This window comes from Gossypium arboreum, chromosome 11 (assembly GCF_025698485.1).
Source record: "Gossypium arboreum isolate Shixiya-1 chromosome 11, ASM2569848v2, whole genome shotgun sequence".
Lineage (NCBI taxonomy): Eukaryota > Viridiplantae > Streptophyta > Magnoliopsida > Malvales > Malvaceae > Gossypium > Gossypium arboreum.
The window spans coordinates 108,886,329-108,912,250 of record NC_069080.1 but is presented as its reverse complement, the minus strand read 5'-3'; the positions used below and the strand labels follow the sequence as shown (position 1 = coordinate 108,912,250).

The window sequence follows — 25,922 nt, the reverse complement described above, 5'->3', positions numbered from 1 at the left end:
AATATTTACTTACTATAAAATAAATAAATTTAAAATTAATACTTAATAATAAATAACTTGAATTACAGTAATACAATCCCAAAATTCTTGATTTACTCTCGGTAATCTTCTCCTTTCCTTTTGAACCGATACCTCGGTTCTTTGTTAGCTACGAAAATTAAAATAATTATACTATTAATTACAGCACTAATTATAATAAATAATTGAATTTCTAATCAATTCCTACCTTATTCCCAATTTAATCCTAAATAATTTTACTTACTTTTCTAATTCAATTCATACTTTATTTTTATTCAAACTTCACCCAAACTCAAATTTAACTATTAAATTTTCAGCATAATTCCTAATTTTGAATTTTCCTCTATTTAATTCCTTTAACATAAAACTTATAGCCTAGTTTACAATTTAATCCTTTAATCAATTCTAACTTAAAATTCATTTAATTAAATCCCTAATTCATTATTTTGTTTAACACAAACTATGTTCAAAAACCTAAAAACTTCCAAAGCCTCAACTTAATTTCAACAAAACTTTGTTCTAAAGCTTCTAAAATATCAAAGTTAAGAGAAAATGACTTAATTAAGCTTGCCAATTAAACTCCAAGCTTTAAATTCCCTATTTCCCCTTTTATTTTTCTTTCTTTCCTTCCTTTCCCCTGTTTCGAAATAGCTTCTGTTCTTTTTCTTCTTTGTTTCTTCTTTTGTCTTTCGTTTTATTCTTTTATTATTTCATTTGCTTACTTAATATATTATAATTTAGTTATTATAAATATCTATCATATAATTAATAATATAATACAAATGTATACATTTACTTTTCTACATTTGTACATGATCAATACCATACATTTGTCATGATTTTATTTAATTATTTCATAAAAATCTTATAATTAATTATTTAATTAATAACTATCTTTAAAAATAATAAATATCTATTTACTTTGATATTAAGTAAATAATATATAAATTACAAATGTATATATTTTATTTAGAACACTTAGATTCATCATCACCTTAAACTTGTCACCATTTAATTTATTTGTCATACAAAAATATTATAATATCATATAATTATAATAAATATCATTTAGATAATTATAAATAATAATAAATACCTATTTACTTTAATAAAAAGTAAATAAATAAATATGTTACAATTGTATATTTTTATCACCATCCATTTGCCAAAATCATATTTTATTTATCATATAAAATCTTATAATATAATTATTTTAAATTAATTTAACATAACTTATATCTAAATAATTAATTATATAATTAAAATATAACATAAAACCTTAGATTTTTATTACATATATGCCGTCTCATTTATTGTTAATGGCTTAATTGCCCTTTTAATTCTTTTTATATTCTATTAATTTATAATTCAACTTTTACCTCTTATTCAATTTAGTCCTTTTTACTATTTTCTCTAAATTGAGCTAATTTCACTTAATTAAAGCCTAATTAAACACACTACTAGACTCATAATTATTCCTAATAATTATTTACGAACTCAATTTACTAAGACGGAGGTCTGATATTGTACTTTTTCAATGCCTATAAATTTTGGGTCATTACAGGTGAGATTTAGTTCTTTTAATATTCTATAGTTTTTCAACAATTAATAGTAAAATTTTGAGTCTAAAGTCAATACTTTGATAATGAACTAGAGAGCTGCCCTGCTCTGCAGCGGGCATTGAATTATAGTGATGTAAGAAAATCAACTACTTGAAATTTGTATTATCTGTGACACTAGGTTTTACAGTTTATGGCATCATGAAATCAAGCCCATGATGAAATTGTGATAGAAGCGATAACAAAGCAGTACACAAACATATTCTCTTCACTCGTAATATCTAATTATTCATGCTTCGGGTGGGCATGGAGGAGTTTCACTTCACCTTCAAAATTCTAAAGTTTTATCTTGACTTGGTGAAACTCTTATGTTTTGACCGACCAAGTTATGCCATCTAACTTGCAAATTCCATTGTTCTAAGCTATGCAGTAAGATAACTATTGGTTTCATTCCATCACCAAATAAATTTTGTATAATGTGGAGCTTACATTTATTTTTTTAAGGATGATATACTTGTAGTAGTTTCCCAATCGAGGATGATGAGATCCTAATATCAATCAATGGACATAATTAGAGAATATTAATTCAATAAAGAAAAAAACACATATAGAAATTCATATAAGTTAAACTTTATGCACTTTATCATTATTGTTGTAATTTATGACAAATTAAAATAATAATAACACTACCGTTATGTTATGATGGCGGGTCTTTTCTTTGTCGGGCTCTTCTTATTCTTTCTTCTCTCTCATCGTCTCTTCTCGTTAGGTTCCTTACCTTCATTTGATCCACCAAAAACATTACGAGTTTCTTCCAAAGTTATATAAATATGAAGTTTCATTCAAATAGATTTTCAAACTACAAATAAAGAAATGTCTAAATATGAAGCTTTAAATATATTTTCAAAATTTAAATGAAATACCTTTGTTGTACAAAATAACAAATATAAATTAACAATTTCATGCATAGAGGCTGATAAAGAATGAGTGGTGTAGAATAAGATTTTTGTCCAAGTCACAGATTTAATTTAAGACTCTAAATGATTGGAAAGAAACTTGAAATAAACAATTAAACAAATCAAAGATTTGAATAATTAAATAGGAATAAAATAGAATAAAGAAGAAAATAAAGAAAATAGATGGAAAAGATGGAAACTGGCATGTAGAAATCATAAGGAGTCTTAGAAACAAAATAAATCTACAACTCCCTTCAAACGACTTTAATTTCTCCTCTAAGAAAGAAAACTTGGCTAAAAAGAAAAAAAAGAAAAGAAAAAGCTTGAAGATGATTTCTTAAGTATACTGAAACTCTAGTTAATCTACACAAAAAAAATAGTTTTAAACTAAATTTTCTTATTAACATAAAACTCTTAAATAATTTTGTTGAAACCATTTATTTTGAAAATGGGGTCGACTTTGGTTTTGAAAACGAAAAATGGGAGTCGCCACCAATCCTTTTTATTTAGGTGTGGTCGGATCACCTCGTAAATTAATCATTTTAATAAAAGTTTAATTTTACGAGAATGATGATTTTTGGTCTATGAAATTCGAGAAAATGTGTTCGGGAGTCGGTTACGTGCGAGGAAGGGTTAGCACCCTCATAACGCACAAAATTGGTATCTAATTGACTAATTAATGTCTTAATGTCGAAATTTGAAAACTCGAAAAGAATTTAAAATACGATACCTTTTTTATTAATGTTAATTTTAAAAAAGCTCGAATAAATCGAAAAGAATATTAAGGACTCTCTCGTCTCGAGGTAATAAAATGTCACATCCCGTAAGTTAGAACATGACACTTTGAACCCTCGAGAATAAGCTTGCCTTTAAATTATTGAAATTTCATGAATTTTGAAATTTAGAAGGATATTTGGCTATTTAGGTTTAACAAGAAAATTGAAACCTCGTAAGTTAGGGTACAATTTCTCAAATTCCCAAAATATGAAATGTACAACCCAATTTTGGCCCGGGCTAAAATACAAAGCCCAAATGGATTAAACCCACCCCAAACCAAATTAAAACAAAACCCTAAGCCCAAGTAGCCTAAAATCTAAAAAATTTTCAGCAAAAGAGGAAGAGGAAACCCTAGGTGCCACAGCCTCCATGTGCATCCCCGGCGCGCACTCCGCTCGAGGGTCGGCTCCCACCCGCTCCTTGCACCAAAACGGAAACCTGCCCCCGTTGACTCCTAGCAGACCTGCAAAGTAACCCCAAAAAAAAGCAAACACAGCGAAAATGCAACAGCAGAAGCAAGGCTGAATAGTGATATAATAGTAACATGTATTTGGCTATAAAGACACACAAAACAGATTGTAAAATGGGGACAGAGAATATTAATAAAAAAAACATGAAAATTAATCAAAAGATACAAAGCAAGAAAGTGATTTTTTTGATTCGTTTCATTTTTTTTATTTTTTTTATATTTTTCGAAATAAGAAAGAGATAAAAGAGGTTACTTTTCGATTGGTTTTAGCCTTGGTCGTCGTTGCCTTTCCCGAGTCAAAGGCCGTCGAATCCCTTGGGATTCGGCCAGGGCCACGGCAGAGCTTCAAAAACCGAAGGGTTTTCTCATCTTTCTGAAACATTGGGGTCGGTTTAGTGGTTTTTGACTCCGAATCGGAGTTCTACGCCGCAAAAGGGACCCCTATTGAAATTTTGGTGATTTTCGGCCACCGGAGGCGACGGTTTTCGGCGCCGGTGACCAGTGGTTCACGACGGCGCCGATGGCCGGAGTTAGGCCTGAAATTGCAAAAGGGGCTGTGAGGGAGAGAGTTTTTGAGAGAAATTTTGAAACTTCTCTTTGTGAAGAAGGAAAATGAAATTTTCAACAAAATTTTTTGATTTATATAGTGCCCTAATACGGCGTCGTTTGGGGCAAGCTTCAGACGGCCAAAACGACGCTGTTTCACCTTGACCCGTGGAGATCGGACCTGATGGAGGCCATGACCCGCGTGTTTTCACGCCTTATGAGTTATTTGTGAAATCGGTCCTCCCACTTTTTTAATCTGTTTCGATTGGGCCTTTTTTTGTTCCTTCTTTTTCTTTTAATTTTAGCACAGAACTCTGCTTGTATCTCATTTCAGTCCAGCATAAAATGTGGTGTTTAAGAGCATAGGGATATTTTCCCTTTCGGACCTTCTATTTCACTCGCGTGTTACAGTTTGGTCCCCTGCTTCATTATATTTCTTTTTTTTTTTTCGTTCTTTAAATTCCTTTAAACTTTTAGTCAAGCCTTTTTATTTCATGTATTTGTCCATTTATTTACTTATTTGTTTAGTTATTCATTATTCTTTTATTTTATTTGTTTAAACACTTACTTTCTTATTCATATATTGTCATTTTATTTATTTTTAATCCTTGCATATATTTATTTATTATGTTTTGTTTTATTTATGCTCCTATTATTATTATTATTACCTTATTATCTATTATTTTATTATTGTCTATTCGTTTATTTATCACTCTTTTTGTATATTAAAGAAATATATATATAATATTTTATTTTTAAACCTATTATCATTATTATCATTATTATTATTATTATTATTATTATTATTATTATTATTATTATTATTATATTTTCTTTTTACTTATGTGGTATTGTTATTATTATATTAGTCAATGTAACATTATTGTTGCCACTATTATTTTCTTTTTACCTAGTGGTTATTATTATTAGACTAATTTGATATACTATTACTATTATTATTATATTTCTATTTCTATTTATTTTCTTATTCTAAAACTACTATTATTTATCTAATTTTTATCTACTCCTATTGTTGTTTTATTTCTATTTATTATATTATTTTCATTATTATTATTTAAATAATTATATTTTATTTTTACTCTCGTTATTATTTTATTTATTTATATCCTTTTATATAGTTTTTAAACTTTAGGTTTTTATCATCATCATTATCTTTATTATCATTTTATTATTATTTATTTATTCGTACATTTTTAACTCCAAGCTTTAGATCATTTATTACTATTATATTTCTTCTATAGTCATTTATTCATTCTTTTTCTTCACATACATTTATTTTACCATTTATTTATATCCTTTTATAATTTTAAAAGTTTCATATTTTATTATTATATTATTATTTTTCTCGATCTTTGCATTTTTAATCGTATGATTATTATTATTCTTATCATTATTGTTGTTGTTTGTTGATGATTATCATTTTTACATTATTGTTTCCATTATCATTATTATTATTATCTATGCATATTAATATTTCAGTTTATTGATATCAATGTTATATATTATGTTGTATTTTGTATGTTTCGTTATTATTATGTCAAATTTGTCACATTACCATTATCCGTCAAGTATAACCCCATTCATGTTTCAAATGATTTTTCTTTAAAACATAATCAATTAAAGCGTATATCATTTTTAAATATTTCATTAATTTTATCTAAATTCGTAAAAAAAACAATTTGAAAAAAAACAAAGGTGATGTTTGATGGTTGGAAATTCGAGAAATCGTACCCTAACGTGTTGGGCTTCAATTTTCCATTTGTCCAAATAATCAAATATCCCTTTAAAGATTTCGCTCGTGTTTTCTAAACTTCAAACGAGGCAATATTTCGTGTTTGGAAATTTCAAGAAATCATGCCCTACGTGCTGGGTTTCGATTTACCGTTTGACCTAACAACTGGATATCCTTTTTAAAACTAAAACACGTGAGTTTTGAAAATCAAAAGACCAACTTATTCTCGAGGGTCTGAAATGTTGTGTCCTAACGTACTGGATGTGGCATTATATTACTTCGGGACAACAAAGTCTTTAGAATCCATTTCGATTTACTCAAGCAAATTCTTCATATAGATCAACATAAAAAAGGGATCGTATTCTAAATTCTTTTCGAGTTTTTAAATTTCGACATTAAGACATTAACTAATCAATTAGGTACCAATTTTGGGCGTTACGAGGGTACTAATCCTTCCTCATGCATAACCGAGTCCTGAACCCGTTTTCTCGAATTTCGTAGACCAAAATCGTTGTTTTAGTAAATTGAAATGTTTTATCAAAATGACCAAATTTCTAGGTGATCCGATCACACCTAAACAAAAAATGATTGGTGGCGACTCCCAATTTTCGTTTTCTTTTCAAAATATAAAGTCGATTCCTATTTTTTTTCAAAAAAAGGTTTCGACATGAAATATTGCCTTATTTTGAAAATTTTCCTTTTTTTTTCAATAATAGCAAGTACAACACTTAACAATGTGCGTTTATTTTATTTAGAGTAAAATAAAATGATCTATATTGGATAAATACATTGAAGCTTAATTCGCGACATGATTTAAATGAAATAGCTAAAAGGGGTAATGTGGAACAAGGAGCAATAGTACATGAATAAAATGCTATGTTAATGAATGCCAACAATATGAAAATATTGATAAACAATCCCTAGAGTGTACGATGGCAATAATCATATAATACATCATTTTGATATCAACATTAATAATCACAAAAATGAAACAAAATAATATATAAAAAAATTAAAGTAAATAATATACAAAAGTTTAAAATAAATAATATATAAAAAAATAAAAATATATAAGACAATTTCAAATAATATATAAAAGTTTAAAATAAATTATGTAAAAATAAATTTAAAATAAATAATATACAAAACAATTTAAAGATAAATAATATATATAAATTTAAAATAAATAATACATATAACAGTTTAAAATAAATAATATATAAAATTTAAAATGGATAATAGTTTGAAATAGTTTAAAATACATAATATGTGAAAAAACTTAAAGTAAATAATAATAAAACAATTTAAAATAAAAATGTATGATAAAAGGTTTAAAATAATAAATAAATAAATAACAAATTTGCCAAAATAAATTGAAATCAAACAGATTTGGGACTAAATTGAGACGAAAACGAAATTATAGGTAAAAAAACTATGATAAAATAAACAAATGAAGACTAAAATTAAAAAGCGCGACAAGGCCGAGGACCAAATGGGTAAAAAAACCCATTCCTTGGACACGTGCCCATTTACTAGTGCGTTAGGGGCTCGATTGAAAACCAAACAAAATTCTGTGGTCAAATTTAAAAAAATAAAAAATAAATAAACAAAAGGATTACATTAAAAGGAATAGAAATGCGGAGGGACCAGGGTTGTAAATAAACCATTGAACGAAAACACGTGGATTCCCCCTGGAGCGGGTCGAGACACACGCGGGTCAACGGCGTCGTTTTGGCGCTGGTGACCTTGGTGCAAAACGGCACCGTTTCATGCCTCTTATTTAAGCCCAATTTTTTTTATTGATTTTTTGTAGCCTTGATAGAGAAATTTTTGAGCTTATTTGTTTGTATTTTTTGTCTTTTCTTTCTTATTTTTACTGCTTGTGTGTGGATTTTTCCTTGGTCTTCGTTTTGCAGGTGATGTGAGCGGCCAACGGTGGTAGCTTGTGTGTCAGACGCGTGCGAGGCCGGCGATGGCGTGCGGGGAAGGCCTACTGACGTGTGGTGGTTGAAGCTCTTGGGGGCTAGGGTTCTTTTGCTTTCTGAAAATGTTAAGAGTGGGCTAGGCTTTATTTGTTTTGGGCTTTATAATTGGGTTTTATCTTGGACTATTTGTAAATAAATTCTTAATTTAATATGTTTATTTTGGGTTTTATTTTATAAACTGGGCCAGACTAAAATTGGCCTATTACAAATTTAAAATGCTTAAAATAAAATAATAAAACTTAGTAAATATAATATTGAGCTCGTATATAATAAAAATTAAGTATGGAACTCGAATCCAATTTGATTTAAACACGAATAAAAAGTCCGAAACTCATAACTTTTGTAATAATCTCATCCAAAATTCTGCTCGCACAGTCTTTATTAAAACAATTATAACTTTAGCTTTCGAACTCAAAACTGAGTGATTCAAAGTGCATAGCTAAGAGACAAATATTTGATCGATATGAAAACATATTGATCTAAAAATGCCTAGATCCATTCCAAAAATCCATCCTTGCTTCGTATTGAATTCCAAAGTCAATCGTATTGAGGCTTCAACTATTTTTCTTGAAATTTCTTCGTGATAAAATCTTGAACAAATAAATTGAGTTTTAAGTTTAACTGTTTATATTTGGATCTCGTTATTAGACCTTGAGACAATATAAACCCATCACATCTATGAGCCTAAATCCTTACTAGAGGCATATGATTGCAGATGAAGTTGGCTACTCAAAAGTCCAAAAATGTTTCTATTAGATAAGATCTAAATGATAGTTTTGTAGTATAGGAGCAAGTTTGATAGTGTTGTTTTAATCATTGAAGGTCTTGCTCGTTTCAACCATATGATAAAAATGTAAGGTTAGGATGCCTTGAGAATCCTAAATATTTTGGGCAGCTGTCAAACTCTTATTAAGTTAACAATGCCAATCTTATATCTGTTTAAAGAAGATTATATCTATTAGAAGGAAAAACCAAAAGGCAAGGAAATAAAGTTAGATAGGTGTTCACTGGAGAGCTCATTTCTTTTTATTATAGTTTATAAATGTGCCATGCCACTTCGGATATTATAAAACATAGACATAATACTGGAAAATAATTAAAACAAAACAAGGAACACCATACAAACGCATTACAATATAAAAAAGATAATATCAGTGCAGATAAAAAGCAGCTACAGTCACATTAATTGTTATCGCTAGAACTGCCCTGATTCCCTCTATTTCCGGTAGCAGTGCAGCGGCTCCCGCAAGATTGAGCCTCGTTCAGTGCTTCAGTGAAGGCCTTTGTAGCTTCGTCTATCAAGACCATGGTAGCCTGGTCAATGTTGAGATCATTACCAATTATTGCTTTAATGACCAGGTTGACCAAGTCATTAACCAAATTTGCCTTTACATTTAAATCCGAAATCACTGTCTTCAGCTCTTTGAGTGAACTTTCCAAAGATAGCAGCCTTGCTCTGATGCTTTCATGGCATTTAGTTGATTCTGTTTGAAGAGTAAAATATATAAAAATAAATTTATATTAATTAACACAAACAAAATTGCTAGCAAGTTGGGTGAGAACGTTGGGGTCAATAAGACACCAATATGTTATAAGGGAAATGATTATATGAAATAGTGACGTCACGTTATCTGTATCCCTTCTCAATTATTTAATGACATGTTAGTTAATTTTTATATCTCATCGACACCTTATTTAATTAATCATAAATCCTTAAAATCCTAATTAAAAATTACTCAACCCTAATTATTTTTTCCCTTTACTTCCCTGCAACCCCTTGCTACTATTTATTTCTTCGGCAATTGCTTTGCTATGCAATTGCTGGACCTTCACGTCTCTGCAACTGCTCCCTGCTGCTATTATTTTTTGTTTTTTCGACAACTGGTGGTTGCTGCAATTGGTTCTACTCTATTGCTGGCTCTTCACGTCTTTGCAACTGCTCCCTGCTGCTATTATTTTTTGTTTTTTGGGCAATTGGTGGCTGTTGCAATTGTTGGTTGCACCTATTTCGAAGTGGGTTTAAAACCATCTGATTTAGAGATGGGGTAGATGCGGCTTACGTATGAGAATAAGGACCAAAGAGAGGATTTTCTTTCAAAAGGCTGAAAAGAAAGTTTGCCAAGGAACGCAGCTGCCTTTAAACCCCAAGTAATTCGATTGTTTTCTGATGGCTGTTGCTATTGTTTAAGTTAAGTTTTAATTTTAATTGTTTCTATTTTCACAAATCGACGATGATTGAATCATAAAAATTGAAAAAAAGATGTAATTATTCAAAGTTAGCTTTCATTTCTTCGTTTTTATCTTTGTTTTATCTCTTTATTCATTCAATTCAAAGTCAAAGATGGCACAGACGAACTTCTATTATTCTATTGAAATGCCTATCTAAATCTATGTCTTTGATTCAATTCAATTGAATTCTAGAATTACTCATAGTCATTACATTCCATATACCTAATTTTACACTCTTTTTCATAATAGTTTTTTATCGTTTTTGAAATATAAATTTGTCTCTTCCTTTTATTTTTTTTATTTAGCATTATCTTATATGAATACAATTTAAATGGACAAATTCTTTAGACCAAATCATTACTTACAAATAAAAATTAATATCACTATTTAATTGAGATAAGTTCATGCAATTTATTTTATTATTTATTAAAAGTAATTTATTTTGATCAATTATTAAATTGAATGAAGAAATCGACTGAAATGAAAATAGAATAATTTTTTGAAAATTATAGACCTAAATTAATTGTGACTAAATACTTAGTACTCCAGGTGATAAGGTGTGTACTTCTACCCTATGATAACTTGATATAAAGCCGAAGGTGTGTACACACACTGCACACACAAGTAGATCGGCAAAAGCCGAAATATCGAAAAGCCAAAAGTTTGACTACGGCAGTCTTGCGAGTGCGCGAACACTCATGAGATGGAAATCGATAGGTTGTCTGAGGCCCCATGAGCGATTCCATGGGCTTAGGCTATGAATTGGCCAACCGGGCCAGAATAGGCTTAATGGGCCTGATGGGCTGTTGGGCCCATAATAGGCAAAAATTGATAATTGATGCTATGTGATGAAAAATCGTATGTGAGCATGACTATAAATGTGAATTGGGCCTGATGGGCCATATAAATGTGATTTGGGCCTAATGGGCCATATAAATGTGATTGGGCCTAGTGGGCCATATAAATGTGACTGGGCCTAGTGGGCCATATAAATGTGATTGGGCCTAGTGGGCCATATACAGGTATGTGAACTTGACTGGGCTTTGTAAGGGGTTTTGGGCCTAGCATATGATGACTACATAAAACTTAATTAATATATTGCGACCGTGGATAAGTCATAGGGTTAAGGTGTGGCAACGGGTATATGCATGTCTAGGATTGGATCTGGGGGGAGCTTGGTACTTAAGCGGTCTTAATGACTCACCTCCTCTTTTCTGGAATCCTACCTGGTGCATAGTATTCATTCATCTTAGCTCACGGGATTTGTTAACGGGCCAAGGTAAGTGAAAACCGTAATAAAAGAAAAAATTATCGAAATGCCCCTAAGGGTGAAAATGACCGAAATACCTCTAGGTGTTGAATGTAAGTTTTATGGATGTGACATGCATATCTGCTGCATACATATGATATTCTGCTTAGGTTGCATATGGGTTAGGTATTATGGAACGAAAGAAGTATACGAGGATTGTATGGTTGCTTAACAATCGTGGATCCACCGACGGCTTTTAAGCCCAATATGTAGATAAAGGTAGTTCTGCAACCGGGCTACCATGGATATGTATCGGTTGGGTGGGTCGATATTTATATCCCCACATGACGTGTCGGGGGACGGAGCTGGTGTGTAGCGGATGAATTATTTGGATGGGATTGCACTGTATTGCATTACATGTATGATATTGTTGTGATATTATTACGATGTGGGCTTCGGCCCAACCGAGGCTAATTTGGGGTAAGGCCTAGAGACCACTGTTATTGAATTGGGCTCTGGCCCAAAATGACTAACAATTGCTTTATACTCATTGAGGTTTGTACACACTGAGTTTTCGAAACTCACCTCCCCCTTCTAAACTTTTGAGGTGATCCTCAGTAGGCGGTTCGACGGGTGGAGGGACTCGGAGGTGGCCAACTAGCATAAAAAATTTAGACTTAGTCTTTATGTAATTTTTAATATATTGACTTTAAATTATTCTATTTGATTTGGGTTGTAACAAGGTCTTTCCTCTGGCTAATATTTTAAATTAGGATTATTATCATTTTTTTAATTCTTTGTATTTATTAGAAGTAGAACATGGTTTCCTAAACTATAACTATTTTTAAATACTACGTTTTCGCAACTCAATTTTTAAATGACGAGTTTTCGTAAAATCATATGTTCTAAATAAAGCTTTCGCAACTGAAAAGAGATTTTACAAAGTAATTAAGGTTTTTCGTTTTAAGGAAGTGTTTCCAATGAAAATAAGGTTTTCGCTAAAACACTTCAATGTGACGCGCCAGATTCGATCATAATTTCTGGGCTGAGTTTGGGGTGTTACACCCCACACTTCCTACTACACATCCACTACTTGGCATTTTAGTTCAATTCAAACTCCTACACGACAACAATAGGAAAAATAACTCCCTTGCACGCACAGGGATTCGAACTCAAGACCACCAGCATATTAACACTCCACTTAACCACCAGACCAGCAGGCCTATTCCGATATATTTTTGCTAACAATTAAACTTAAGCCTATTGAGTAGGGTTAGGGCTTTATTCAGAAAAATTTCAAAATTTGCCAAAAATATTACTTGAACTTAAGACCTCACACACAAACACCCAGAACACTTAGCCACTGAAGCAGATACATATTTTATGTCAAATTTATCAAAAGTCTAAATTAAAATTTTGGGGCGTTACATTTATTAAGTCTAAATCATTAACCTTGGTTATAAAAGAAGTAAGAAAATCAAGGCTGAAACTAGATGCAGTCATTTGTCTTTTACTTGTCCTAGGTTCCGTATCATCATTAAGATTATCTCTATCATGTGTACTAGAAAAAAAAACATGCTCATCTAATTATGTATCATGATTTACATCAAATTTCTTTAGAGGAATAATATTTTCAAGGAAGACAACATCTCTAGATTCACATATGGAAGAATCATGCAAAAACATAAATCTATATGCAGCACTATTCAGAGCTTAACCAATAAAAACAACATCAAAAGTTTTAGACCCAATAGTGTTCTATTTAAAAACAGGTATGCCTACTTTTGCTAGGCACCCCCAAACTTTCAAATATTTCAGATTAGGGGCATAACCTTTCCATAATCCGTATGGGGTACAACCTCATTTTTTTTGTGAGGCACTTTATTAAGGATGTGATTCACAGAGAGTACGGCCTCTCCTCACATGTGATAAGGTATACCAAAACTAAGTAGTAAAACATTCATCATTTCTTTTAGAGTTATGTGTTTCCTTTCAGCTATGTCATTTTTTTGTGGAAAATAGAGAGGGAAAAATTTATGTAGAATTTTGTTTTTCTTACACACCTCTTTAAGGCAGTTAGTGCCATACTCGACCCCTCTATTGGATCTAAGACGTTTTATTTTCCTATTAAGTTGGTTTTCTACTTCTACTTTATAAAGGGGAAAGGTTTGTTTAGCTTTATCTTTTGTTCTTAAAAGATAAACCTTTGTATACTTAGAGTAGTCATCTACAAAGGTAACATAGTAATGTTTCTCATTTTTACTTTCTATGTTTCTAAAGTTTGTTATATTAGTATGAATTAATTCCAAAAGTTCAATTTTCCTATCAGTGATAGGTTTTAAGGAAGGTCTAGCATGCTTGGCTTCAACATAGATTGCACATTTATTAAAGCTACTATTATCTAGATTAGGAAGTAGATTCAAATTTATGAGTTTCATTAAAGAATAAATGTTTACATGTCCTAATCTAGCATGCCACATGTCAAATAATTCAATAATATAAGAAGAAGTGGTATCTTTATTATTATTAAACATAGTCCCAATTACGAATAAACCCCTACTTAAAAAACCTTTCCCCCATAATATCTGTTTCGAGAAAGTACAAGTTTATCTGTTTCAAAGACTAGTTTAATGTCTTCATTATTCAATAGGCCACCACTAATCAGATTTCTACAAAGGGTAGATACATACAAAACATCACTCAATGCGAATGTTTTACCAGAAGTGAGTTTAAGTAAAATTTTTCCTTTATCGAATACTTCTGATGTGCTTGAATTACCCATGTAAACTTGCTCACTTTTAATTATCTTTTCAAATTCAATGAACATTTCTCTATTGGCGCAGAAATGTTTAGAGGCATCTGTGTCTACAATCCACTAAGCGTTAGTTTTTACCAGGTTTACTTCAGAAACCACAATAGCTCTAACCTCACCCGAGATGTATTTGTTGATCAAGTTAGACATGTTTAAGTAGTAGGGATTCATTTCTAAATTGTTGGAAATATAATATACTGCAAAAACAAATATGTAAGCACTAGTTGGGAAAAATAAATAATTAAATATAAAATCTGAAACTACCGTGCCATGATAAATCCACTGCCTTAGAAACTAATTTTCCCTGATCAGTGTAATCGTGTAGTGAACGTCGTCCCCTAAGGTTAACACAGTCCTTCAATATTCATACATTCGGATATGAAAGATGAAACTTAATTGGTGTTGCTCTTCTCGGGAAATCATAGTAGGAATAATTCCTAGGAAAGTTTGGAAGGGTCACAGTCGGTTCCACTTAAAACCCAAACTCCTAGACAGAATTTTCTTTAAAAGTGATTTGGGAAAAATTTACAAATTTTATAAAAGAAATCGTAAACAAAAAGCAAAGGAGAAAAATATTTTTAGAGAAAAATGTTTTCAGAGAGGGTTGTGTTTATGTTGAGTGTGAAAAAAGAGGAAATCAACCCTCTATTTATACTAGTAACAAAAGGGTAAAACGATAAAAAGGCATGGACAATTTTGTAAAAAAAAAACCCATAACAATATCTCCACTAAATCCTCAACACCCCCATTAAATCCTCAACAATCATGATTTCTTTGCATTATCAACAGAATACAGGCGTGTTCTTAGCTAGAAGTGGTATATAAGTATCCATTGTTCCAATTTTGTCTGAGTTATGTACAGTTAGTAATTTGAGTTTTTAGTATCTGCCATATTTGGACAATGTTATATTTAAACTCTGAATTTATCTAGTATTTGTGCTAACTGCCAGTTTGGGTATTGAGATAGAATATGATATGATTGGCATACTGATGGTATTCAACTATTCGTTGGAATTATCCAAAAGTGGAAGTATCCGCCAGTGAATAGTGTTTGTAAACAAGTGTTTTAGAATAACAGGTACAAGTAATCTGAGTAAAGAAAAAAATGTGGTATGGTCTGGTAAAATATAAAGTCAGCCATTGAGTTAAGTTAGGATTAATTAATTATGGTAAATGGTGTCCAGATATGTATATATGTGTTGTACGACAAAGAAAAGATACCAACCAATGATAGATTTGGTAATTTAAATAATCAGGATGAAGAGTTCAACTTGAAAGGTTTGAAGGTAAATTGGATTTCAAGCACACTAAGTTTGTATAACTAAAAAGTGTTATGTTTATATTTCACGTTATGTTGTTTGGATGAGTTCAATAAGAGAGAAGCCAGGAGTATGCCAAAGATACAATGATCAGGGATATTATGCATACAGTGGTCATCTTTAGATAGTGGCGAATTGTAGGATTATGCCATATTAGTCTCTTTTATTATACCTATGTATTGTAAAAAGTTATAATAAATATGATGTATTATCTCTAAATAGACTTCTTTCTTTTCTAAATAAATGATATTTTGAAAGAAATGATAAGAAAAAATGTTTTGAGTCACTTGTTTAAGAAGGACATTTAGTGAATTTTGCTAAGTAAAACGTGTAGTAACACCCAAGGCCCAGACCTAGAGAATCAGGTCGAGTTGAGGGCATTACAGTCTGGACCTATCTGATTATGAGTTCCATATGGCTCAAGTAGTATCAAATGATCCATTATATTTTAAAGAAGTGAAAATTGGAAAATGGCCATGGAAAGAAAAACCAAATCCATTGAAAAGAACAAGACATGGATGTTTACTGAGCTGCCAACCGGAGTAAAAAAAAAATGGTGTGAACTAGGTTTTTAAAATAAAGTACAATGAACATGGAAAGATTGACAAGAAAAAGGCACGTTTGGTTGCAAAAGGGTACTTTCAACAACATGGAGTAGACTACACTGAAGTTTTTTCACCAGTAGCAACGATGGATACAGTAAGGATAATCATTGCTTTAGCTACATAAAAGACTTGGAAGCTTTTTCAACTAGATGTTAAGTCAGCTTTTCTCCATGGTGAGCTAAGTGAAGATGTTTATGTGGAATAGCCAAGAGGATGTGAAAAAAAGGGCAAAAAGCATCTGGTCTACAAGTTACACAAAGCTTTGTATGCATTAAAACAAGTTCCATGAGCTTGGTTTAGTCGAATTGAAGCGCACTTCATCAAAGAAAGATTTCAAAGGTACGACAGCGAGTAAACACTATTCACAAAGAAAAGCAGCAAAGGAAAAATTATCATTGTAAGTGTTTATGTTGATGATTTAATTTTTACTGGTGATGATGAAGTTATGATGTCTGAATTTAAAAGCTCTATGTTGAGAGAATTTTATATGACTGATTTGGAAAAGATGAGATTTTGTCTTGGAATTGAGGTGCTGCAAAAATCTAATGGTATTTTCATATGTTAAAGAAAATATGCTGTGGAAAGTTTGAAGTTTGGTATGGTTGAAAGTAATTTGATAGGGAGTCCAATTGTTCCAAGCTTCAAAGTAAGCAAAGATGAAGATGGAATTTCTATTGATAAAACTCATTACAAACAACTAGTTGAAAGTTTGATGTATCTCACCATTACAAGGCCCGACATGATGTTTGTTACTTGTCTCACAAGTAGATATATGGAAAAACCAAAGGAGATTCATCTACAAGTAGCTAAGAGAGCTATTTGATATTTAAAAAGGACTACAAACTATGGAATTCATCATAAGAAAGAAAGAGATGGTGAGTTGTTGGGGGTTCACAAATAGTGACTATGCTGGATATATGAAGGATGGAAAAAGTACGTTTGGATATGTGTTTTTAATGAGTTCAGGGGTTGTTTCATGGTGTTAAAAAAATAGCCAATCGTGACTTTATCCACCATAAAAGCTGAGTTCATAGTAGCTACAATTTGTGCTTGTCAAGGAATTTGGATGAAAAGAATTTTGAAGGAGCTAGGGTAATCAAATGAAAGTCGTATTACTATAATGTGTGACATCAGTTCATCCATGAAGCTGTCAAAAAATCCAGCTATGCATGGTGGCAGTAAGCATATTGATATGAGATTTCATTTTCTAAGGGATCTTATGAATGATGCTGCACTTGAATTAGTTTATTGTGACAGTCAAGATTAAGTACCAGATATAATGACAAAACCATTGAAGCTTGAAGCCTTTCAGAAGCTTCGAAAGATGTTGGGTGTTTGCGAGATTTCAAATTTAAACTAATTACTTGAGAAGCATTTAGTTTAAGGGAGGGAATAAAGGAGTCTTTTGCAAATCTTATTGTTAGAATAAGTTACTATTTTTTAGGGATATTGGTATTTGAATTATTCTATGGTGCTATTATCTCTTATCTTTTATTTAATTTGTGTTATAGAATGAGGTTTACGCATGTGATTAATGTGTGGATTAGGTGGTTAGGCAGTTAGTGAGCTGGTAGTTTGTTAAAGGGTCTCTCAAGTGTCTATATACATGTATTTGGGCACTATTCAAAGTAAGCAAAGTTTAATGAAATTTGAATGAAGTTTATCTTCTAATTCTCTGTAATCATTCGATAGAGAAATTCACTAGTTTACCAAGTCGGTCTACTACGGGATATTGTGTGTATTTTGGGCACACACCTATTTCTTGGTGTTCCAAGAAACAACAAGTTGTTCCTCGCTCTACAACAGAGGCTGAATATCGGAGTTTAGCAGCTGCCGCTAGTGATGTTACGTGGCTGGTCTCGTTGTTAATAGAATTACATATCCAGTTAATTGATCTTCCGATGGTGTGGTGTGATAATTCTAGTGCTGCTGCTGTTACAGCTAACCCAGTTCTGCACTCTAAGTTCAAACATGTTGAACTTGATCTGTTTTTTGTTCGCGAGAAAGTGGCTAGTGGTGAGTTGGTTGTTGGTGAAGTTCCTGCCTGTGACCAAGTAGCAAATATTCTCACTAAGCCGTTGTCTGTGTCGGCATTTACCCGGTTTCGTCATCTTCTTCGGGTCGTCCCCATCGAGGAAGCTCGGTGAATGTTATAGAATGAGGTTTACGCATGTGATTAATGTGTGGATTAGGTGGTTAGGCAGTTAGTGAGTTGGTAGTTTGTTAAAGGGTCTCTCAAGTGTATATATACATGTAATTAGGCACTATTCAAAGTAAGCAAAGTTTAATGAAATTTGAATGAAATTTATCTTCTAATTCTCTGTAATCATTCGATAGAGAAATTCACTAGTTTACCAGGTTCTCATCAATTTGAGTGTGGAGTTTTCATTCTCTTTTAAGATCTTATTATATGGTTATATAGGTGAAGGTCATCATAAATAAAACTGAAGTCATTGAAAGTCCAGCTTGTTATTTACAAGTGTTCTTGTATCTCATATTAGATAAAAGTTCCCAACAATTTTGGGTTGAGTGGAGCCAAAGTTTCTAGTATTCTAGTGTGAATCAAGAAGATTTTTCCTTTCACAGAATAACTATGATTTTCATTTTCATCCTTAAAATTAAAATACTTTCTTATTTGATCTTATTTGTATTAACACTTTGCATTGTTATAAAGACCCCAATTAATTACAAAAATAATTAAAAATATTTATCATTTAATATAATAAATGATTATAAAATACTTAACTATAATATTAATAAAAATATTATGATACATATTATTTTATTATATAAAATTACAATTTCACATATTTTTATTATTTTCATAAAATAAAATAATCTAAAACATCTATTATATATCTATTTTAATAGCGATGTTCTATTATTAATTTATTGTTATAATTATGTTTGAATCCAAATATGGAATCACCTATTAATTTTAATCTTACTTTTATAATAATTAATTTTTATCATTATTACACTGTTTTAAACTTACCAGATGTGATCTCATCGATGATATAAAGAAAGGTAAGCTTAAATACTTTTTCTTTCTGTGTTGTTTTTTAATAGTCAATATTTGTTTGAGGTGGTTGTCCTGGTTGAGATTTTAAAGTAAACAATTCCTTGAGCATGATCAGATTTTTTTTTTTGCTTGTTTTGATAATTAGTCTTTCAGGAAAACAAATTTTATATTAAATTATAAAAAATTTGTACCAAGCAAATAAGGTATATCTAAATATAAAAAAAAGTCTATGGTTTAATACACCAAAAAAAGAAAAAAAAAGCCTAATCATGGGCACAAAGTAAATCTAGGCAAAGCATAGAAATAATGATGAATAATTATTTCGATCTTCCAAAATAACAATTATATAAAACTATTTTAGATCCAAACGTATTGATTCAGTAGTGAAAGAATTAATCTAGATAGTAAAGATAACGTAATTAGAAGAAATTAATTTCAAATCCAGTAGAAATTTTTTATAATAGAAAGAGCTATTATTATTATTATTATTATTATTATTATTATTCATAAAATAATAATTAGAGTAGCAATATGGAAGACGGAAACAAGCAATGAAATTAACAAGACAGCAAGCAGCAAAAGCTTACCATCTAATCTAACTAACTATTGAACAGAAATAATAGAGAAATGAAAAGAGGGGAGGTTGAAGGTTGGAAGAAGGACCATTTTTTTATTAAGGAAATAGTGTTTTGGGCGCCTCTTCTACCACAAGGAGCAGCCATGTATGGTTATAGCAAACTGAAAACAAACTTGCTTGTCCCTAACAAAAATAGACGGGTAATAACATTACTAACATCCCTTAATCGAAACTCCACCTTTAAATCATTTTAAGGTATGTTTAGTTACTTGGAATCAAATAGGATTGGAATATAATAGCTATTAGGTGGGAATCGAGTTATTTTTTTGGTGATTGAAGTATTATATTTTAGAGATATATGTTAGATTTATTCAATGGAGTATTTCTATTTATTGGGAACTTGTTTATGAGGGTTATTGTGAGATATATATTGAAAATAATTAATGAATAAAATCATCCTTTAAAGAAGTGTTGATCACATTGAAGAGCCTATAAATAGATTGTTGATTAACATTATTCTTTAGCCGTGTGGGGTGTTTTTGACACGCTCTTGTTTAGGAATTTGTTATGGAGAGATTTTGTGTAATGTGAGGTATTTGGGGAGAATGATATGCACAATTGGTGTCAGTATTGGGGTTGCAAATACTTTTTTGAACAAAGGTAGATTGGATTTAAGCCAATAGGTGATCTAGACAATTAGTGAACAAAATTTGTTTTCTGAGCAAAGTTCGACATATATAAAATTAAGAAATCTGAATTGTGTTGATAAATATTGTATGTTCATTCTCTATAATTTTATCTAGGTTCTTTTCTAATTTGTTTTTCAAATAGTTGTTAACTAAAATTTTCAATTTTACCGATAATTAAATTATTGGTGAAAGTTTATCAAATTTTTAAACTGATAAAACAAATATTTCAAAGGCCGAAACAAATCAAACTTTTGACCAAATAATTAGTTTTTCTCTACCTCTGGTATGGGTTTGAAGGGTGAAGTTTGACAGCAACTGACTTAAAGAATAAAGCGGTTTATAGCAAAGATAATAAGTTAAGAAAAAAACTGTCTTGGTATCCATCTTTCTAATTTTCTCAGACCCAAAATCATTCTTTTTTTTGATAAGTAAGAGTATATATAATGTGGATTTGCATTTCTAATTTAAACAAGGCATTTGATAGAAGTGTGGAGTTTCAAAAGAAACCCAGCTCCTGCATCACCAATGTCTCCAATGCCCGCAATCTCATAAAGTCGTTGATAACTCCATTCACCTCATCCCTAAGCTCATTCCTCATCATCTTCAACAACCTATACCTTGACTTACCCTCTGCGGCATCTCTTTTAGTCGTCTTCAGTGACTCCCTCATCAACTTCTTCTGCTCTATCTTATTTCTCATTACTGTTTTCCTTCTCTTAAGTGTAGTAGTTTCTTTCGCTTTCTGTGTATTCCAAATCATAATTGTTAAACTACTTTCATTTTAAAAAAAAAGAAATTTAATTGCTGTACAAATAATTAATCACACCATATATTGATACCTGGATGCTCCTTTTGTACATCTTTTTTCCACCATCTGATATAGGGATTCCCCCTTTTCCTTTCAAATCAGACATAAGAATTTATTAAGTGATTCCACTGACTCCCAAATTTTTTAAAAAATACAATTTAAATTAAATACAAGAAATAATTCCTAATAAATTTGTATGAATAGCCCATGATTTTTATTTTTTTCCTTAGAGAAGGAAAATCCAAAACAAAAAGACAGACCATTGTGTATTTTAATTTAATTTAATTGGTTATACATGCCTTTCAAACAACGTGAAGTGTGTCATAGATGAAATCTTGTAAAACAGATATGAAAAATTATAATTTTCTTATTTCTTTATAAAGATTGTTAAAGTCTAGAAATATTACCTGATTTCTTTAAAAATTAAATTTGTGATTTGAAATAGAATTGCTTTATTAGATTCCTAGGATATTGTAAAATGTGTTTCGTTTATTATGCATCATGTAAACAGAAATTACTAAAATATTAGTAGCATTTATTAAAACAAAATATAACTGTTATCTTGTAGCTCTGTTTTGATCAGCAGCAATAATTTTTTGGAAGCTTCCAATTCCATACTCACCGGTGAGACTTGTCATAACCCCAATCGAAGACGAAGACGATGACTTTTTCTTGCCAATTCTTGTTTTTGTGTATGACCTGCAGGTAGATTATATTTTTATATCGATTCATATTATAATCTTTGACACAGAACTAACGTAATTATATTTTTATATCGATGAATTGTTTTTAATTCATTTCAGTTAGATTCTGCTTCTGTAAAGAAAATTGATAGTAATGAGTAAGACGGAGTAAAACTCGATTTAATTCGAAAAAATTTAAAAAAATTTAAATTTCGAGTTAATTAAATTGAGTTATTCGAATTACTCGAGTCAACTCAAATAATTCATTCGAGTTCGAATTCAATTGAATTTTACAATTCGAATATGATATTCGAATAACAGATTGATGTAAATACCCTTTTTGTCCTTATCAAGAAAATGAGCAAATCGATCTCCTTTTAACAAAATTACAAAAAAATTTAAAATAATTTTTAAAATCAAAAAATTCTAAAAATATATAAAGAAAGTTAAAAATTAAAAAATTATTAAATAATAATTTTGGAACCTGAACAAGTTAATTAATGATTCAAGTTTATCATACTAAAATACTTTTTTTCTTTGAAATTTTTTAAATATATATGGTTTCAAATTTATGTGATCTAACATGAAATTAATTATATTATAACAAAAATTTAATTTTTCATGTTTAATTTTTAATTCAACTCGAATAATTTCACTTGATTCAAAAAGAATTTTAAATCAATTAAAATGATAAAATAAAACTAATCAATTCGATTAACTTGAAAATTTTTACTTGGTTCGATTCGATCAAATACACACCTATAAAAATGAAGGCAACAAAATGAAAGAAGTTAACTTTTTATTATTTTATCTGCTATGAAGTTGGAGAATAAAGGAAAATGATTTTAAAACTAAAATTGTTAATAAAAGTTGACACTTAATTTTTATGCCAATTAAACACTTGTATATGTAAAATATTTATTAGATCATATTTTGTCCGAATATTAAAATCAAATTTAAAAACTAAATAATATATTTAAAAGAAAAAAGAAAAATTAGTATTAAATTGAATAAATATTTGTTTTTGGAAAGTGGTTTTGGACCGAAAAGATACAGCATAAATCCACCCTTTGGCGTTTTCTTTAAAAATTAATTTGTGTTTGCTGTTTTTCATTCTTTTATCGTATCGAAAGCAGCAAATTATGGAATGAGATTAAAATATTAAATAGAGTTTATGCAGTCTTAAATTTTTTTGGATGTTTTAAATAACTTTTTATATACAGTATGCGCTGGCACAGTGCTGGATGACTAGTCTGATAGAGACTAAGGTTAACCGTGCTCATTAAGGTATCCATAAACAAATATATAGGAGAAACAAAGGAAAGAATAAAAGAATATTTTCTTTTTTTATATATATTTTTATTTATATATATTACTTTTACATATTTATAACATATTTTATTTAAAATATAATATAAAAATATTTTTCAAATTTCTAATTATACTTGTTGAATTATAAAACTTTACTAAGCTCTAAAAAATGGATAATAATTCAAAAATTAATAAATTTTATTTAAGTTTAATTATAAAATATTTTTAATTAATTTAAAATAAAACATTTTGCAACGGTCTGACTAGTTTTGGTTCACTTGGCAATGATGTATATGTGTCATAATATAATATTTTGTTGTGTTATAATATGGTAAAACATATTTTATATAAATATGAATACATTAATAATTTATATTAAATATATTTTAAATATTCATTTATTTATTTCATGCTATATTTTTATAATATGGTATGTTTTATATATACTTAAATGTTGCATTTAATATTATTAGAGGTGTAATTCTTGGTCACGGTCTTGGTTTTAAAAATGTCACACGAGTCTAACCAAATTTCTACCTTTAATATGCAATTTTGTCTTGTCCAAACTGCAACTTAATATAAAATTTGTAGTTTTTCATGTAACAGTCCACAGGTATACTAGATTAGCATTTAATTAATTTAAAATTAAAAATATTATTTTATTTTTTATATATTTTAAATAGTTTTATTTTTTAAAAAATTAAAAACTAATTAGCTATTGACATAGCAATCCACATTTATATTACGCCAAGTAAAATTAAGAGATATTAAATTTTTATTCATTTAAAAGTGATTTGAGAAACAATGTAAATATAAAGACTAAAAAGAAAAAAATTAAATGGAGGGTCAAATAAACTATTATGCTTAAAATTAATGGGACGCATTTTTGTTAAATGTAAAACTCTATTTAAAATAAAATAATTAACTTAAATTTCATAATTTAGTAATTTTAATTCGATTTTGCAATATCAAATATTTGATGCTATCGACAAGTTGTATGTCGTCGGTAGAAAATCTCTTGATACCTATATATCAAACCCAACACTTATTTGCATCAAAATTAAAACAATTAAATTAGATTACACCATTTTATAGTAAAAGAACTTTACACGTTACCTTAATCCTCCGACACACCTTTGCCCTTCATCGCCTCTATATTGGTGGCGTATCTGCATCCTTTGCTGGGAAACCATAATCAAAGCAAATTAATCATTGTTCAATTGTAATAATACCCAAAATTTACAATTGAAGAGAAATGGCGATGGAACTGGATTTGAATTATAGAGAACAACAATTATACCTTTAGCTTTTTTGCAATTGATTTCCCCTCTTTGGAATGCATTGTTTTGATCATATATATATATTAGAGAGAGAGAGAGAGTTAGGTTAGCTGTGAGTAGAGTCGAAAATGAGTAGGTGTCATGGGTTTGGGACCTTTTCCTAGATTTTAATAATTAATTAGTCAATATTTTGCAACATAACGGACGACATATTGTTGTTTCAATAGGGTCAGAAGCGTGTAAATTATTGTACTAAAAAATCACACAAAGTTCAATTCCCAGGGAAGAGAGGTGGATCACAAGGATCTCTTAAATACCAAGTCTTTCCTTAGTCAGAATATTCCTTCTATCGTAATTTAATAGGACAATTAAATACTACTATTATACCCTCAAATATTGAAAGAAAAATAGGACAAGAAAGAACACAAGAATTTTAACGAGGTTCGTAAATTATACCTACGCCCTCGGGCACTAACACCAGATGATAACTTTACTATCTCCAAAATATTACGAACAAATAGAATTCTTTAAGAATTCTCAAATGGGAGAAGAGAGAAAACTAAGAGAGAAAGATTGGTTGGGATGGTTGAAATGAGAAATGGTTAGGCCTATTTATAGTTGAGGTTTAGGGACTAACTTGCAAATGGCCTAAAAAAATTAGGGACCAAAATTGCAATTATCCCTTTCAACTTTAAACAACTTGCCAACTTTTTTTTCTTTCGGTGCCAATTGCACCTCCCACCATTTTTGACTTTTCAACACTTACCTTATTTGATTTTTCAACAATCTCCACCTTGAAGATTTGATTAGGATAATCACATCTTCACACATTTCCTTCAACTCCCCAAATTCGATAAAGCTATCTTTTGTAGTGCCTTCAAATGCGCTCTCGAGTGCCATACACCGAAGGTGCTCAAATTCTCGGATGTTAATCGAGTTCAAACAATGATTAAACTTGATTGTTGTTACCACCTTGGTCATCATATCTGCGGGATTATCTGCTGTCGGAATCTTCTGAAGTAGAATTTTTCCTTTTTCAAAGACTTCCCGCACAAAGTGATATCTTACGTCGATATGCTTGGTTCTTGAATGATAGACTTGATTTTTCGCTAAATGAATAGCGCTCTGACTGTCACAATATAGACTAATGTGACTTTGAACAACTCCCAAGTCTTTCAACAATCCATTAAGCCAAATAGCCTCCTTAATGACTTCAGAATCGCCATATATTCGCCTCAGTAGTAGACACACCATCGAGATCGTAAGGTAGACTTC

General features: G+C 30.2%; 1 protein-coding gene across 1 annotated transcript; it reads right to left on the bottom strand.

The window, feature by feature from the left end:
• Positions 1-20,950: 20,950 nt before the first annotated feature.
• Positions 20,951-25,546, bottom strand: LOC128283655 (uncharacterized). The gene is made up of 5 exons (XM_053021051.1): positions 24,668-25,546; positions 24,484-24,548; positions 21,996-22,072; positions 21,405-21,463; positions 20,951-21,307 (listed from the first exon to the last, which is right to left on the bottom strand). Exons 1-5 carry the CDS (start codon positions 24,719-24,721, stop codon positions 21,062-21,064), a joined length of 501 nt encoding a protein of 166 aa, XP_052877011.1. The 5' UTR covers positions 24,722-25,546; the 3' UTR covers positions 20,951-21,061.
• Positions 25,547-25,922: the final 376 nt, after the last annotated feature.